Raw genomic sequence first — 13,865 nt, forward strand, 5'->3', positions numbered from 1 at the left:
CCACACTTTGAACATAAAGAGAGCATCGAAAAATGTCTTAGAATATAGCCGTGATTAGCTTTCAATTGCCTTCAGCTATGGAAACAAAATCAGTACCTTTTATTATTATTATTATTAATAATAATAACACTTACTAAGTGCTTACTATGTGCCAGGCACTGTACTAAGCGCTGGGGTGGATACAAGCAAATTGGGTCATAATCATTGTTTATGACACGGTCCCTGTCCCAAGTGAGGCTCACAGTTTCAAACCCCGTTTTAGAGATGAGGTAACTGAGGCACAGAGAAGTAAAGTGACTTGCCCAAGGTCACACAACAGACAAGTGGTGGAGCCGGGATTAGAACCCATGGCCTTCGGACTCCTTCTAAAATGAAAAACAATTTGATGAACTTTTGAATATCTTTAGATCACTTCTCAGAAGTGCATTAGAAACATGTGAAGAAAAATTAACATTATAGTATGCTCTGCAAGACATGTGGCCCAGTGGACAGATTGAAGGACTGGGTTCTAATCCTGGTTCTGCCACTTGTCTACTATGCAAATCTTGGGCAAAACATTTAACTTCTTTGTGCCTCATTTTCCTTATCTTTCAAATGGGGATTAAATAAATACCTGATCTCCCCCGTTACAATGTGAGCTCCATGAGGGTCAAGGGCTGTATATGATTGCATTCTATCTACCCCAGTGATAAGCACATAGTAAGTGTTTAATGCCATAATCATTGTTTATTTTCATTCATGACTGTAGCTGCCATTTGTTTTAGATTTGGATTTCATACCTTCCATCTGTAGCTGGAGTCTTATGTATACTTGACAACTTCCCAATCTCTCCTTGAGACATTGTTTTGTGGAGCTTTGTTGGACCTTCAGCGGATGCAAAGCGCTGTAAAGTCTGTAATAATCATAGACATGAAAGCTTTTAAAACCAGGTGTACTGTATGTCACAAAGGTGTACTGTACGTCACAAAACTCTTGGAACTATTCAGGCAATTTTAGGCTAGCAACAGAGTTACTGAGAAGAAACCAAAATTTTCTTTTGTGCAGGGTCAAAGCTCCAAGTATCTTTCTATTATGACCCAAAGCGAAGTGGAATCTGAGTGGGATATTTTTCACAGTAGCATCCCCCAAATCTGCTTGTGCACTTTAACTCAAAGTGTGGATCATAATGGCACTTTTTCCAAGGCTCGTCTTGGGCCAGTGGATACTGGAAAGGATCGAGGCTTCTCCTGCAGCCTCTCCTGCAGTAGAAGGTGGTCGGAAAATGCCCCCTTCTTCTCATTATTCAGATCACACTCCAGAGCTAAGGGTACCTCCCGGCAAATTTGTAGCCTCACCTGGATCTCCTAATCCATGTAGCTGGGTAGAGGAGGGCTTTAGCAGGATACTTCGGGAGCGGGAGATGTACCCCAGATTCAGTCCTCCTCTCCGTTTGCCCTACCAAATTTCTCTGGGCTAGAAATAGACTCTTTAGGTGGCGACAGCCTGAAACAGATTCCCAGAACCCACTTCTACTTCAAATATCAGCTAAATATTAGGGATCAGATGGACACAGGTCTTGTATAACACACTCAGTCAGTGGTAAGAGGAAAAAAACCACTTCGGTTTGGTCTTTTGCCTTTACAGTCATTTCAGGATTCAAGTCAGTGTTTTGTTTTTTCATACTTAAAATATCTGTTCTTTAGGTTTTGTTTGTTTCCCTGCTTTCTTATCAACGGATGTAGAGTCAGCACCATCGTCTGTCCCATTTAAGGGTATACACCAGAAAGTTACTCTCACCATCAACTGCCCATTTGACTTGGCAGCTGGTAAAAGACAGGTAATAGCTATGGTTAAAAATGCTTAATCTTTAGGAGGCTGGAGGGTTAGTTTAAAAAGGAGAGTATGAAACTTCAGGATGGAACCACCAATCTTATATGAAAGGGATCCCAGCAAAAAAGTAGATTAATTTAAACCTTCATACACTTTTCAGGCACCCCCTCCTTGGTTATATAACTATAGAAGTACTTTTGAATTCATTCAGAGACAGCCTTCTTAAAAGACAGAACAAACTGGGATCCTGCCACTTGAAGATGAGGTTCAGGGCAATTAGGGTTCCACCATTTTGGCTGATTTAGGGTTTTGCTCCAACTTACACGAGTTCCCATTCTGACTGAATTTGGAATACTCATGTTCTTTTATCACCTTAATTTAGGAAACTTTGGTTGTTTCTCCAAATATAAGAGACTAGCGACAGAGTTAAGACAGGAAGCCCCCTTTTCCTTTTATGTAATACCAAAGCCTCATCTTTCTAGTACTACCCTGAAGAGAAGTGGCATTTGGGTTGGATGCTTTCACAGTAATTGCACCTGATTATGCTTCTGCACAGTGACTCAAAATTTAAAATTGCCTAGTTATTTTTAGAGTGTGTGCAGATGAGAAGAATGGGGCCTGGCTAGAATCAGACAAGAGGTACTGTTTCTTCATCTTTCTGGCGCCGTCCATCACCCGCCTACCTAATAGTGTAAATAGCCCGGCTTGTCCACCAGTCCACTGGGAATAAGCCCACTGGGGTAGTTTCACTGCTGAGAATGTGAGAGACAGACTCTAAAGTTTCTTAGTGTATTACTAAAATTAAAGTCAGTTAGGTGTCGTAACTGCATTGCCAAGTGGAAAGATCATGGAACTTAAAATCGGGACGCCTGGGTTTTAGTCCCAGCTCTTTGATCATGGGCAAGTCCACTTAAGCTCTTGGTGCCTCAGTTTACTCACCTGTAAAATGGGAATTAAAACACCAGTTCTCCCTATATTTTAGGGTATGAGCCCCTTAGGGAAAGAGCCTGTGGAAGATCTGCTTATCCCAGTCCTCAAACTGGGAAGAAATACTTTGAAACAACAACCAAAAAAGTCTTCTGAATGACCAGTACCTTGGATCATTCTTCTAGTTCTTTAATTTTAATAAATACATTCTTTCAAATAATGGACAATTTTACAACTCAGTTTCTCCTGAGATTGAGAACTTCCATGACTTTACAGATTTGTAAACACCAGACTACATGGTGATGGAAATACATGAAATATGCAATAACAAGTTTTAATATGAGAACACATTTCCTAGGCCAGCCAATATATCATTCTTCTATCCTTGAGGAGAGATCAGGGCAGTTAAATAAATAACTTATCTTTTTTCCATTTGACCAGTATAACTTGTTTTTCCTCTTGGAGTAGAGGGGGTGAATGAAGAGTTTAAGGATTGCTACCTTTTGATTAGCTGTGGCTTATGTAAATGAACTGAGGAGAACATTTCACTCTGAAGAGGCTCTTTCCATGGCCAAAATTGAAAAAGGTAGGCCAGCAGAGTCATGACCAGGCCCTAATAATAACATGCATTATTTTCAGTGATTCTGCAGTGACTGCCTAATGATGAACCAACTCAGCATATTTACCAAAGATATTTAAGGTAATTAACAATTAATTATCAAGGGAGACAGAAATACCCTTTTTTAAAATTAAAATAATCCCCGTACAAATGAGGGCCTCTTTGTTGTCTTCTCATTGTATGAAAACCTCCGAATGACAAGTAAACATGCATGCCCATTCATGCATTTCCACATTTGCATTAAAGCCACCTTAAATGAATACTTCTGTATTGAAAATTGCTTTATCACTTGGACAGCAGTCTGTCTAAAAGAGAACTGTCATTGAAACTTAAATGCTAATGAGCTTCTGGAGAATATCAGTGCCCATAAATTTTGCCCTTCCAAATATTAGGTCCAGGGAAGCACGCCAGCACTTGTCCTAAAGAAACCAATAGCTGTAAATGAGAACAAACGACTTACTGATCTTGCTCCTGCAATACAGATGAACACCGCATATTACGTCAAATTTTATTACATTACACAGAGATTCTGAATTACATCCCCCTCCCCGCAACATCCAATCAGCATATGCTAGAAAGCAGCTTCTTCGTGCAAGTGACCACCGTAAGGCTGGAAAACTGATACTGCTGCTTAAGCCCAATGGTCAGTTAAAGAGCTGGTGATGAAGTGAAGAGGGTAACAGAAGGAGAGATGATACATGTGGAGCGCTAGTAAGGTAGGTCTACATCTACTTGCATGCAATGACTCAAATCAGGTGAACAGAACCATAGATAGGTGTGTCTAGAAAGTGATAAACTACGAAAGACAGAATCTGGCAAGCAGTGTGTCCCACTCCCTTTTGTGCCTCATTGTCAGAATGAAAGATTTCTACTGCTTAAAAGAACTAATGATTGGTAATAGGGTAAACTCTCAGGAACACTGGCCAAAAGGAGCACAAAGGCAATGGTCACGGGAAAATTTAGGGTTGGATAGCTTTCTTCAGTGATTAAGAAGAATCTTTCAGGATGCACAAATCTGAATTGGTGTCCTTAGAGCCTGGATCAATTTCAGAAGCGATAACATAAAATAAGGTAGGTTTTCTGTTGGTTTTTAGATGAAAAACTGAAACACTGGAAAATTCCTTTCCTCTGAATGGCTCTTTCCCTCAGTCTTACATTCAATTTGGAATCCATCTGCCAGTTAGAATGCCTCATTACATTTTCCAGGCAGTTACATTCAGGGGCACTTTTGCATGGATTTTTCATTTACTAGTAAAAAGAGGTGGTCAACTATTCAAAGACGCTTTAAGTCTTTTTGAAAAGGTATATATGATTTCACCAAAACTCTATTTCATAACACTGGCTCTCTTGATGTGTAAGTTTCTCAAAATTACTTACATTTGTTCAATTCAAGGTGCACTTTTTTAAAAAATGGAATATTGAGCAATTTGTATTTGAGGTTTGCTTATTTGAACATGAACTATTTTTTCTTTAAAAAAAAAATCCACACACATACACACACAACAAACGCTTATAACAGTTCCTGGCACATAGCAAGTGCTTAGGAAATACCATTAAAAAACCCATAAAAACCAAAAAACATTCCACCAAACAATGTGACTGGCAGCACAATGACAAAATAAATGGAGAGCCTTAGGTATAGGAAAAAAGACAATCAAATCGATCCCAGTTTTGCCAGGAAAACTTGCCATTTTATGAGGGTGTATAATGAGAAATGCTATACTAATCAATGGAAAAGATCTTTCAGAGGGAAAACGCTTAATGAACCAATCAAGTTTTAACATTTTTTGTTCACAATCTGGAAAGAGGAGAGCACTCTCCTGCTACGAAATCAAGGGCATTAAAAAGCAAGGTTAAGTGAGCTGAAATCCAGAGTTAAAGTTGTTTTGTACTCAGTTCACTTGCCTTATCAACCAGCATGCTTCTGAAAATGGATTTGGCTTTAGTCAAAACCCATTTTGGACACATCTTCAAATACATTAAGATTTGGTTTTAGAACCTTAATATTAATGCATCTTTGGAAGAGCTGGTTTTGATGAAATACAGGGCTGATCCTGTGCAAGTTCACAGTCTGACTTGCATTTATTTACTCAATCACCATTTAAACTCTCAATGAAGAAGAATACTTCACTCAAAACCATCAGAAAGCCATTGAAACATTCTAGCCAAAGGGTAATGAATGGCCAGAAAAAAACAAAAACTATTTCGGCTTCCAGACAGTCAGTAACCTTTTAGGTATACCTTTAACTTGAGTTCCGTGCTTGCACCCGTCTCAGTGAACTAGAGGATATTTAAAAAGATTGCATGGTTTCAAGCAATGACAAAACATAACTAATAATGTGCTGGCTTCCAAGGTTACACGTCAAATCACCTTCTGAAAGTGTTCCTGTATGTTTCAGACTGAGGACTCTGTTTGCTGTGTTCACTGAGATTACCCATTTACAAAATCATTACAAGACTGAGACGAAGCAATTGAGGGTGTCAGTACAGCTTAAGGTAGGCAGAGAAATGCTCCCACCACATTTACTTTCTCCCTCGTAACCCCCTGCATTTGTTGTAAAAATTACCATTTCGGAGTCACTGTGATAGGCCTGCCCAAGTCTGGCTGAAGGCCCTGGCTCAAGGTGAGAAGGTTGGTCAAGGGAGAGAAGGGGCTCAATAATGTCATCGTAATCATCTTCCTCCGTATCCCCCTCCCCATCAGCAAAAGTACCTCTAGTCAAGAAATCGGAGCGCGTCCGCGCCATGCGAGCTTTCTTTTTATGGGCCGGTCTGGCAACCTGCTTGACCAAATGATAAAACAGATAACACAACAATGTTTTAAAAGAAAAGGCGATTCTGCTGATGTCAGGCATCAAAGTGTAGGCACGCACAGGCTAATGGATATTGTGGAACAACCCTCCCCCTCCCGTCAAAGGCAATGGTTTGAAGTAGTGTGGGGGCTCGGGTTACACAAAACAAAATGGAACACACGCATACAAACATGGAGCTGTGAGAAGACGGAGCACAAAGGTGGTCGAGCAATCGACAACGCTGCATCCTAGAGTGGAGGGTAATCCCTTCCTTTCGAAAGCTGAACTTGAAAATCGTATCGTCTGTTCACGTGATTCAATGTCAAGGTTTTTATTATCACTTGGAAAAAGATGGCCCCCTGATAGTGTTTTATTGATAACTGCTGCTGCAACCCAGGCTTTCCTGGAGAGGACACAAGCTGTTATTTCCAGGCTAGCAAGTGGTGTTCTCCCTCCCGGACATGGAGCCTGTCCCTGCCTGGTCCTTTCTCTGCTCACGTATAAGACTAGATGCCGGGAACAACAGGAACATTACGGTATTTTGGAATTCCTCAATGAGCACAAATTTCATTCACTTAAGAATTGAAACTAACAAAAACCATAATACCTGTCCTCTGCCTGGCCCAGCCATCTTCAAGGGTTTCCTAGATAATTCATCCTTTGTATGGGGTTGATTTCCTTGGGTTAAAGATTCTCTGTTGAAGCTACATAAAAGAAAACAATTACACTTGAATTATTAAACGTGTTAACCCACCAGATCCATTCTGTAACAGACCAAAAATCACTTAGGTAGGTCATGGAGTTTGGGCATGCCAGCAATCCCTATTTATTGAGAGGCAGTGAAGCAGGCAATTATAATTACTGAGTGCTTAATGTGTGCAGAACACTGTACTACTAAGCGTTTGGGACATGAACCCTGCCTGGGGCAGGGACTATATCCTAATTGATTTGCTTGTATCCACCCCAGCGCTTAGTACAGTGCTTGGCACCTAGTAAGCACTTGACAAATACCAAAGTTATTATTATTATTACAATATAACAGACATATTCCCTGCCCACAATGAGCTTACAGTCTAAAAACAGCATGACCTAATGGAAAGAGAATGGGTCTAGTAGTCAGAGACCTGAGTTCTAATCCCGGCTCCGCCATATGTCTGCTGTGTGTTCTTAGGCAAGTCACAACTTCTCTGCGCCTCAGTTCTCTCATGTGCAAAATGGGGATGCAATCTCTATTCTCCCTCCTACTTACATTGTGAGCCCCATGTAGGACCTGGTGATCTTGTATCTACCCCAGGAGCTTAAATATCACAGTTATTATTATTATTGCTATTATTACTGAGTATCCTAAAAGGCACCTAGCCAGTGCTGAACCACTGAAAGAAAAATTAAGGATAATTAAAATGGTTTATCGGAACTTCACAAATGACTTCTCACAATACATTTACTGCTAGCTTCAAGGCAAATGTGAAGTTTGGTGTTTGCTGGAAAACAGAAATGAGGATCTGAAAGTATATTTTAGGGCAGTTACTGGGTAGTTTTGGTAGCCCATATTACACTTTATTTTCATACATAAATCTACGGCCAAGAAATAATTAATAATAATAATTATTGTATTTGTTAAGCATCTACTATGCATTAAGCACTGTTCTAAGCATAGGGATAGATAGGTACCTACAAGTCAATCAGGTCAGACAGAGTCCCTGTCCCACAAGGGGCCAAAGGCAGGAGAGGAAACAGACACACTGACCCTGCATTTTACAGATGTTAAGAATCCCTCCCTGTTAAGAATTCCTTCCATATGTCTAATCTACAAATCCCTTGCAGCATTTTTACACTTGTTTTTTACTTTCCTATACTTTGTGGAGATGAAGGTTAGCTGGTAGCCTTCAATTTTGAATACCGAAGATAGTTCGAAATTCTCATCTTCAATCAAACATAATTACTGAATGCTTACTGTGTGCAGAACACTAGGTATTATGCAAAAGGAGAGTAGAACATAGCAGAGTTGGTAGACATTGTCCCTAGACACAAGGAGCTTATAGTCTGGAAGGCTTCCTCGGCTAACCAACCCAAAGCACTGAGAGTCAAAATACTTGGAATTTTGGCAATATTCCTCATCGCTCAGGACTTTTACTTACGGGAGATGTTAATCATAGAAATCCAGAATTAAGATTAAATTTGCACAGATTTATCTCAGAAAAATATGAGATCTTCCGTAGGCTGATTAATTGGTGCTTTTTAAAACTCTTAGATCCAAATCTATTACAGTTTAAATGGCAGATGTCAAAAGGAAGTGTGGTATGGTCAAATAAAAGCATCCTCAGTACCATATTTATACATGTACCACAGATGAATTTAAAATACAAATATTTTCCTTTGCCTTATTGAACTAATTTGCTTTGGAATTCTTTGCTGAGTATATGTATATTGGAATGTCAACATCCCAATTTATACACTTATAACACATCTAATTCCTTTCAGCCGTCATGAATATCAACAAGTCACTTAGTCTATCCACAGTTCATATTTAAACCCTATCATAACTTGTTCTATATACATTTGTGTTATGCTGGAAGCCCCTCAAGGATTGTCACAAGTGAGCAAAACACTTGAAACCAAATGATCTCCTGTTAGCTCTCACACTAAAGGAGGATAAGAATGGTTCCAGGCCCCTACTAGCTGACTGTGAATGTCACTTTCCTCCAAGTGAGGGAAATGACATGGCAAAATAAAAAGTGTTCACAACATGCCATGAGATACACAAGTAGCTGACCATACACTGTGCCAACTGGAACTGAATCAAAATTCACCCTCACGAAACATTGGTCAGAAAACATGACAAATCACTTTTTCAACCATCTGCTTATAAAAATTGATTTAAGTCAGCACTGAACTTTTGAGACGACCTGCCTGAACTTGGCCAAAGACACTCCTGGGAAAGTGAGTCGAGTTCAATTGACAACACCATACCTAAGGATTTTAAGACTGAAATCTCTCCATTTGGGGCTTTGTCTAAAGTAACCCCATAGAAATGGCTTGTACAGAGCTGGGAAAATTCACAGAATTGTTCCCCACCCGGACTTACTTGGGAAGGCCAAAACGGTTATCTTTTGGAGTGAAGAAAATGTCAGATGCTTTTCCCTTATTTAAAGAGCCATCGAAGCTGTGGCTGTGTAACTGCATCTGTCTGAGGTGCTCAGGCTTTGAGAGATGGCTGCTGGAGAAATCCTTGGAATCTACATTCAATTTAGTGCTCCAGTGGTCCATTTTGGCCAGTTCCTGTGTAGCGGTAGGTTGCCGCTGACTTTCTTTTCTCTCAAAGAACATGCTAGAGGGCCTGTCCTTTTGAGCTAGATGAGAAGGGGGGCTTCCTTTCTTGGCAACCGTGAGGCCTTTAATATCGACTGATTGTGGCACTGGCACATTACAGTCTCCTCTGCTTTGAGTGTTTAAGATAAGGAGAGACTGAGGTCTATCTGCTCCCTTCTTTTGTGACTTGAGCGACACTGTCTTCGAGGTTTCCCCTTTCCCATCGTGCTTTTCAAATGGTAGCTGAGCTTGGAGCTCTTTCTCCAGAATGTCCTTCTGTTGACGGATCTGTTCCATCATCTCCTTTTCATTCTGCTGCTGTACTTGTTTTTGCCGTTCTTCTTTCTCAACGTTCAGCTGTTCCAGCTTCCTAACATCAGTACTGAGTGAATTTGTATTCAGTGAAACAGCAAAGTGACCTTCCTCTGCCTTGGGATATTTTTCGGCCCCAGACCCTGAATGCAAGGCCAGAACTGCACCTGGCCTTTCAACATTTCTCATCTGCTTGTATCTCAAGTTACTCTCCATCAGACCTTGGTTTGTTTTCAGGTGGTCCTGTGGTGGTATGTAGAAAGTAGGCAGACTGTTTGAAAAGAAACTGTCTCTTAGGTGTGGCCTATAGGTAATGGCTGGAGAATCGGAGACTGTCTTTTCCTTCAAAGAAGAACTCTCTGGAAACTCAGAACCTGAAGATGTCCTTCTCCTCCTAAATGCATTTCGATTAAAATCAGTTGCACTGATGGCATCGTCTTGCAAGTCAAAATTTGGACTGCTCGATAATGAATTCTGGGTCTTGGCTGAGGGGCTCTGCACACCCCCTTCGTCTGAAATCAGAGGATCAGTTCTGCTCTTCAGATTCTCCTCACAGCTTAAAAGTTCCAAGCTGCCCTGAGAGCTTTCACTCTCAGGGGTCCCTTGCGGGGAATGAAGGCCCTCAGATGCCAGCTCCGTGGACCACCTACGCTCTTCCGAGGGAGAGGTTCCGCTACTGGAACGGACCTTGAGCAGTTCTAGGCTGAATATTGCTTGCTCTAGTTCCCGCATTCTTCGGCTCTCTCTCTTTGCTCGGCCCACTTTTTTCTGGTTGAGATCTTCCAGGGATTTGGGCCTTTTCCGAACAACCACATCTTGATCCAAGTCCATGCCACTTTGGCTACTGGCTCTCTCCTGACCCTTATATAGTAAGTCTTCAGAACTGTCCAACAAGTCAGGATGGCTCACCCGACTATTCTCTATCACGGATTTATGTTCTGCTACGGCTTTCACTCTCTCTTCAAAGGAACCATCCTCCCATTCTGAAGGATCAGAACCTTTAATCTCCAAAACTTCATCTGTTTCCAATTCATTCTCTTTGATTTTCAATCTGTTTTCCAAATTAACATCTTTTAATCTTAGGCCACTTAAAGCTTTAAATCTGGATAAAAACAAAACAGCAAGATTATTGCTTTTCCATGGACGGAAAATACCACATCGATATCAGTAGCATGCACTGAATTATTGTCTGGTCTTCCTCTCTTGCCACACTCTCTGAGGGTAGTGTGTGGAAAAGAGGAAATAAATGAATTAGGGGAAAGTAGGGAGGTGGTGGGTAGGAAAGTTGAGAAATACAGAGCTATGTCCCAGCCTGATTTATAGGTCTTGGCATGATCCTTAGGAAGACAAGCTGTGCACAGGTGAGGATTGTTTCCAATCTTATTCTGGTGAACACAGTAGATATGCTGTTGCTGTTCTCACGCGTGAGTCCCTGTGCCTTGCGAATTTAATTACACCCCTCCTTAGCACTCATGTGCATAAGGCTGCTCCACTGATTTACATTTTTATGTTTGTCTCTCCCATTAGAGTGTGAGCTAACTGTAGACAGGGAATGTGTCACAATTATTCTGTACTTCCCAAGCACCTGGTACAGTGCATCGCCTCCAGTGGAAACTCAATAAGTGCTACTACTGCTGCTGCCGCTGTTACTACTGTGCACCTTCTATGGATCACAATAGCATTGAGGATGGCTACATATGCTCAACACATTGCTCAAGCATAGCCTGGTTCCTCCAGAAGCTAGGTCAGAACTGCCTGGGACTTGGAACAGGTACTAGACGCTAATCTTGGTTAAGCTAGGTTTCAGACCTTTAGCTTGTGCAAGGCTCTGGAAGGAAATCACAACAATCAGAGGAATGCTTTACCAATCTCTACTAGCAACATCTTCTTAGAATTGGGATTAATTCTATCAATTCCTATACATATACATTATTATTAAAGGCTCTTCCAAAACAGATCTTGAAATGTCTATTTGCGGCATCCCGATTATTGCACTATTCATCATCATCATCGATGGTACTCACTGAGCACTTACTATGGGCAGAGCACTGTAATAAGTGCTTGGGAGATTACAACAGAGTTGGTAGGCATGTCACCTGCCCACAAAGAGCTTACAGTCTAGAGAACTATAATAATGTCTTTTTCGGATTAGCTGCTAGTTTCAATACTTCCCAGAAGTATTGAACCATGAATCCCAGATCTCATTTATCTCAAACTGGAATGCATCATCAATTTTTTTTTAAAGTGTTGGCAGACATTACCTTTTCCGAACTTCATATCCTTTAAATGCAGCTTGCAACAGGATGATTTTGTTCCTTTGCTCCCTATACAGTCTGCTTTCCCAAAAACCTCTCCACCTAGCTTGTATGCGGGTGGCTGCAGCATGCCTGCGTCTACTGTATCGTCTCCAGCTATTTTGGATGATGGAGGCTGCAGCCTGGATCTGCAAGTACCTTCTCCTCTCCAAGTAAGCACGCCAGGAGGATTGAAGAATTATTGCTGCATTGTTGAGGGCAACAGTATCCGTATGGAAGCCTTCAATATCCGCTTGCTTTCTACTCTGGTAACTGCGCCAATATCTCTGCAGAGAAGATAAAAACAGTCCTTATTACTGGCACAGCTGGCATCAGGTTTCGGAAAGGAGAGGTCCATGGGAAAAGAGAAACTCTGAGTCATCTATAAGAAGCACACGGCAATGCCTAGAAACTCAAAGAAGCCACAAAAACATATTTTTTTCCTCTCAAACATGGCAATCTCTAAAACGGTACTTATCTTACTGAAACTACACCAGCCGCATTTGAGTAAAGACAATGAGGATACCTAGAGCAACATCTTACTGTGCATTTCTGAGGGGACTGCTGGTCGAGTTCTTGCATGAAGAAAAGGGGAATGGGTAGAAAAATGAGGCTGGTTATTCATGAATCTCTCTCGCTCTCACTCTCCCTCCCTTTTCCTCTCTCTAAATTAGAGATTTCGGACCAAAATGAATTGGTTACAAATGAAGAACCCACAGCAGCAAATGTCCAACTGCTAACAAAACCCAGAAGTTTTGGCCCTGCTAAGATGAAGACCAAGAAGAGTAAAACAGTAAAATATTCTCCACGTCTCCTCCTCCCACCCTACCTGGATGACAATGGCTGCCCGCTTCAGGTTGAGGAAATGCTGTCTCTGGAGCACTGCCCGAAACCATCGCTGCAGCAGGATGATCCTGCAGAGCACTTCCTGATGCAGCATGCCCTGTAAGTGCTGGCGCTCTTGCTCCTTCAGGAATACCTAGGAGGAAGCAGGGACAAAAATTGCAGAAAAGGTGGTTCTCTCCCACTAGACACCAAGTGCTTGACTGAACCTGGGGATTACAATCTAAGGATGCTACATATCTTAGGAAGTGGATTTGAATTTGAGGGAAACAAAAAGCATTTTTAGAAATTTCAATGTGAAAAATATCAATGAAATGCTGAATAAAGGTCCGGGGGTTTCAATTTAAGTTATGCAAAAAGTACTTTCCTGAGCTGAACTTTAGCTGTAGACATCAGAACAATAAAAAGACCCTGCTAAATTGGTAGAGTAGTAGTCTTCGGGGGCGTGGAACTAGCTCGACTGTTCTAAAAGCAGCCTGGCCTAATCTATTTTTTATGGCAAATAATGTGGGCCATATATTTGACACAAAGCTAAACATTGCCCTTATCCTACTACAAAGACTAAACCACTCATTCTTATGTAGTGATGCAATTTAAAGTAACTGAATTTACCATTGTTCTTCCAACTTGGTAATTATCTGGATCAGTTTCTATTTTCCTGAAGAAAGCTTGGATATTCGATTTAGACGGAATGGTGCCCCTCTGAAGAAGAACATGGAAATGTCCCACAAACTCCTGTAAATGTAAGAGTAATCCCGGTTAAACTTCAAGAAGGCTTTTATTATCATTTACTATCACAAACAACTTACTAAAAATGCATGCGCTGGATATTTCAAGGGATGAAGAGAACCAACAGTAGTAGGCTATTAACACAACTCCAAAGGAATAAAGGTAAGTCAAGGAGACTTGTGAATGGAGACTGAAAAATGTTTTTATGATGGGAGGAAACTATAGTTCTTT

At 41.1% G+C, this 13,865-nt stretch overlaps 1 protein-coding gene across 6 annotated transcripts in view; it reads right to left on the minus strand.

Annotated features, from left to right (window-relative positions):
* Nucleotides 1-13,865, minus strand: part of MYO9A (myosin IXA) — a 322,627-nt gene that overhangs the window by 42,274 nt on the left and 266,488 nt on the right. For 3 of the 6 annotated variants that reach the window (XM_038746410.1, XM_038746409.1, XM_038746408.1), the window contains 7 exons: nucleotides 13,518-13,640; nucleotides 12,892-13,041; nucleotides 12,030-12,349; nucleotides 9,233-10,870; nucleotides 6,755-6,851; nucleotides 5,923-6,135; nucleotides 780-892 (listed from right to left, as the gene is read on the minus strand). In XM_038746410.1, coding sequence (XP_038602338.1) covers nucleotides 780-892; nucleotides 5,923-6,135; nucleotides 6,755-6,851; nucleotides 9,233-10,870; nucleotides 12,030-12,349; nucleotides 12,892-13,041; nucleotides 13,518-13,640 — 2,654 coding nt within the window. The remainder of the gene's footprint in view (nucleotides 1-779; nucleotides 893-5,922; nucleotides 6,136-6,754; nucleotides 6,852-9,232; nucleotides 10,871-12,029; nucleotides 12,350-12,891; nucleotides 13,042-13,517; nucleotides 13,641-13,865) is intronic. The other 3 variants (XM_038746413.1, XM_038746412.1, XM_038746411.1) reach the window with 2 other exon arrangements.

This window comes from Tachyglossus aculeatus, chromosome 5, assembly GCF_015852505.1.
Source record: "Tachyglossus aculeatus isolate mTacAcu1 chromosome 5, mTacAcu1.pri, whole genome shotgun sequence".
Taxonomy (NCBI): domain Eukaryota; kingdom Metazoa; phylum Chordata; class Mammalia; order Monotremata; family Tachyglossidae; genus Tachyglossus; species Tachyglossus aculeatus.